Below are 4,059 nucleotides of genomic sequence, written 5' to 3'. Positions count from 1 at the left end.
AAAGTTATGCCTTCTTTCTTTGTGTGAACATTTGGGCGGCGTTATGCAAATCTTCTCACATCGTGATGTAGACATGTGGGGGCGTGTTAGAATGAGCCGTTTTAGGTAGGCGTGGTTGACTCTTAACTTTTATAAAGAATATCTCTTTGGATTTGAGACTTTAGTCTTTGGAACTTTACAGATCTTCTTTATGCACGAAGAGCTTGTAACACTTCAAAGAGAAAGGAAAAATTGAAATCGCATCATATGACCCCTTTAACACGTTAAAAATATTTAACGCCGTTAACGCAGGGGCGGGGCTAGTGTTGGCCACCCCACTCACAACTGCTGCCTGTCTCTTTTTACTTGCTAATTTAGTCACAGAACGTCTTTACGAGCACATCAAACAGGAGACGTTTCAGACGCACACTCCACTTCACCTCAGCGCCAGGTGCGTGTCAAACGAGCGTGGAAACGGTACTGTAGGTTACTCGGCACGCACTCTTCAATTGTATGCACAAAGGCGCCGGCGCACGCTGTAGCCTTTATCATTTCATATCAAAGTGCGAAAGAAACGACGTGCATGCAATGTCGTGGTCAGTTAAGTCATGAAGGCGAATATATATATATATATATATATATAGATTAGAAATAAGATTTGAAGTACACTACAAGTGCACACACACACAATGCATTTTATCAGATTCAGAACATTCACTCCAGCTGTTGTCACAAAAGGAATGCTCTTGAAAACCTTCATCACCTTTGACATATTTAAAACTAAACAACTCCATCGTTATTGTCCTTTGTTCTCAGAGTTCTTCAGAGAGCTGTTGAGCAATGCAGAGAAATCTCTCAATGACATGTTCGTGCGGACCTACGGCTTGATGTATGTGAAGAACGCCGAGCTCTTCGAGCATTTCTTCAGTGAGCTACGCCACTACTACAGCCATGGGAGCAGCGCCGTCAACCTGGACGACATGCTAGCGGACTTCTGGACGGAGCTTCTGGAGCGCATGTTCCGACTGGTCAATGTGCAATATGAGTTCAGCGACTCGTACATGGAGTGTGTCAGTAGGCACACGGAGCAGCTCAAACCCTTTGGCGATGTTCCACGCAAGCTGCGCCTGCAGTTGACCCGGTCCTTCATCGCAGTTCGCACGTTCACCCACGGCCTGGTGCTCATGCCTGAGGTAGTGGGCAAAGTCTCCACGGTGAGCAGATTTTTATTTATTTATTTTTACGTTTCTTTGACTAGGGAGGGGTAAAAATGTCAATTTTCCAGATAATTATTGAATGTGATGCAATAAGACAAAATAATGGCAAAAAATGTGTTGTCCTCAAGGGCTGCATTCAAAAAAAAAAAAAAAAACATTTACAATGTTACCAATGTAGTCTGATCCATAAACAAGTGACTTATGATCAGTTCTTACAGTGAATTAAAAACATGAATTAAAAAAGCATGACCAGTGTAGTTTGATTCATGAAGATTCAGTTCTTTTAGGGAATTAAAAACATACAGCGCGATCAGCGTAGCCTGATTCGTGAAATGAATGACTGTTATGAACAGTGTTATTTTTGTATTATTTATATACTATTAGTTTTTTCATATTTTGAGTTAGCATTGATTTTATATATTTTTAGTTTTCATTTAATTTTTTCTTTAATTTTTTAGTAATTTTATGAGCTTTTCTTTTTTTTTTACTCATATTTTTCAATAATTTTAGTGCTTCAACCTAAAGTAAGATTAGAAATAGTTCAAAAAGGTCCATTTAAATCAGTCCGAAAAACTGGCTTTGTTACAACATTAGCAAAGAGAGAATGTCTTTATGTAAGGAAAATTATAACTGACACACACTCTAATGATTCAGAATAAAATCAAACTAAATCAGAATCAAATCAAATCAAGAGTTTGTAAATCAGAAACAAATCGAAACAGGAAATCTTCATCAGCACCAGCCCTAGAGCTGAATTTGGTTAGCATGGCAACTTATGTTTATTAAGCAAGTCAGAGATCAGGGACAACAGAGATCGAAAGTACGGGTTTTCTATAGGGTTTATCAGTGTGTGTGAAGGTGGACACCTGGATGAACCAATCGGGGCTTATCTTCCAGCATTAAAAGATCAGAGGCCAAGGCTTCTCGGTGTGTTTAGTGAGTTAATAGAAACAGTCGAACCTGCAATGACAAATTGAGCAAACAACTTTAGCAGTGACCTTATAAAAGGTGGCAGGGTCACTGATGCTCTTTGTTCAGAGTTTTATCAGCAGCATCAGTTATATATGAATTAGGTTACGGACTCATTAACCTTTTCCTCCTGTGTCTGTTCTGCTGACTTTGCTCAATCTTCTTGTTCATCCTTTCTTTCAGGTTAGTGCCTCCCAGAGTTGTGTGCGTGCGGCTATGAAGATGTTATACTGCCCGTACTGTACCGGCCAGGTGGCGCTGAAGCCCTGCAAGAACTACTGTCTCAACGTCATGCGAGGCTGCCTGGCCAATCAGGCCGATCTGGACACAGAGTGGAATAACTTCCTTGGTAAGAGAGTGTTAAATGGCTCAAGCAATTGATTTATTACTGAACCATTCCTAAATGTAATGGATCCAGTTTTCCACACTAAGCGGAGGAGTATCGTAAGCACAGATTAAAAATGAACAGGTCACATTGAAATGGTTTCCACTTGCTCTGAGGCCAAAACAATTTATGTGAAGCCTCAGCTTGAAAGCAGAATTGGAGTTGACTTGGATTAGGAGTGAACACTGGGGAGCGGCTCTGGTTTTGTCCTTGCATGTGTTTCATGAAGTGTTTTGGGCCTCTCGTGACTCTGAAAGGCCGTGTGGTCTCAGGTCCCGTCACACATTCTCGTGCGCTCTCGCAAAGTGTTCCTGGCTCGTGGGACTCTGGGACTGGCTTTGCTCACCCTGCCTGTCAGCTTTGGGCGGAACCTTAATTGGGGCGCCTTGTTCAGGCATCTACAAGCTGTTTGCACAACAGGCTTCAGTTCCTGGACCGATGACTGTATGCTGCCCTCTAGTGGTGGAAATGACAGCATCTTTTTGGTTAATTGAAAGCATTGATGAAATGGATTGCTTTGAGAGTGCCTTTATTTTGAATTTTATGAATTTTAGATGCCATGTTGGGTCTCGCTGAGAGGCTGGAGGGACCCTTTAACTTTGAGTCTGTCATGGATCCCATAGACGTGAAGATCTCAGACGCCATCATGAACATGCAAGAGAACAGCATACAGGTCTCACAGAAGGTATGCTTTTAATTCAAAAATGACATTTTCACATGAATATCAGAAATGCCTGTTTTTATTAAGCCTATGCTTATTGATTGTGGTGCATGTGTATTTATAGTTATTTGTCTGTTTCAGGCGTTTCAGGGATGTGGGCAGCCCAAGCCCAACATGGCATTCCGCACCCGGCGCTCTCCTAAAGACTCAGGCTTCCCCGGGCGTTTCCGACCCTACAGCCCTGATGCCAGACCCACCACTGCTGCTGGCACCAGCCTGGACCGACTGGTAAGGATAATGGGCTCCCTTACCACTTACATCCCTTCCAGAAACTTTCTTTAAAAACATGTTGATTTATTCTACCAGATCAGAAAGGAATGGTTGTAACACAAACTGTTTGTTTCCTAGTTGACAGATGTCAAGAAGAAACTGAAGCACGCCAAAAAGTTCTGGTCCACCCTGCCGGACACTGTGTGTGTTGGAGAACGGATTGCCATCGGTGATGAATGCTGGAATGGTACAGCCAAAAGCAGGTGGGTCAATGAGATGATGCTCCTCTTTTTGAGCAGATCTATGACGTTTTTCACAATCACTTTAAAATGCAGTTTATACTTGCTCATCATATGAGAGGTGTATTCAAGTCATTGCGTTTTTTTTTAAATTATGGAATTAAAAAGCATTAGTGCTGTGATCGATACATCGATATAATATCTGCTAAGTGTGCTACTTATCTTTGTCAACCTGGCAACCAACCTCTCTCTTCACTGTGGATAAACGCGCTTACTTTCTGAAAACGCCGGTTAGCTTGCAGTTTAGCGATCTCCACTTCAATATTCTATTATCAGAAA

General features: G+C 41.9%; 1 protein-coding gene across 1 annotated transcript in view; it reads left to right on the top strand.

Moving 5' to 3' along the window:
* The window catches only part of LOC107751963 (glypican-6-like), a 76,469-nt gene that overhangs the window by 70,445 nt on the left and 1,965 nt on the right, over positions 1-4,059 (top strand). The window contains exons 3-7 of the mRNA XM_016567768.1: positions 796-1,193; positions 2,349-2,514; positions 3,105-3,235; positions 3,353-3,499; positions 3,620-3,744. Coding sequence (XP_016423254.1) covers positions 796-1,193; positions 2,349-2,514; positions 3,105-3,235; positions 3,353-3,499; positions 3,620-3,744 — 967 coding nt within the window. The remainder of the gene's footprint in view (positions 1-795; positions 1,194-2,348; positions 2,515-3,104; positions 3,236-3,352; positions 3,500-3,619; positions 3,745-4,059) is intronic.

This window comes from Sinocyclocheilus rhinocerous, unplaced genomic scaffold (genome assembly GCF_001515625.1).
Source record: "Sinocyclocheilus rhinocerous isolate Xijiao unplaced genomic scaffold, SAMN03320098_v1.1 scaffold662, whole genome shotgun sequence".
Classification (NCBI taxonomy): Eukaryota; Metazoa; Chordata; class Actinopteri; order Cypriniformes; family Cyprinidae; genus Sinocyclocheilus; species Sinocyclocheilus rhinocerous.
Note: the sequence above shows the minus strand (reverse complement) of the source record. Positions and strands in the feature narration are given on the sequence as shown.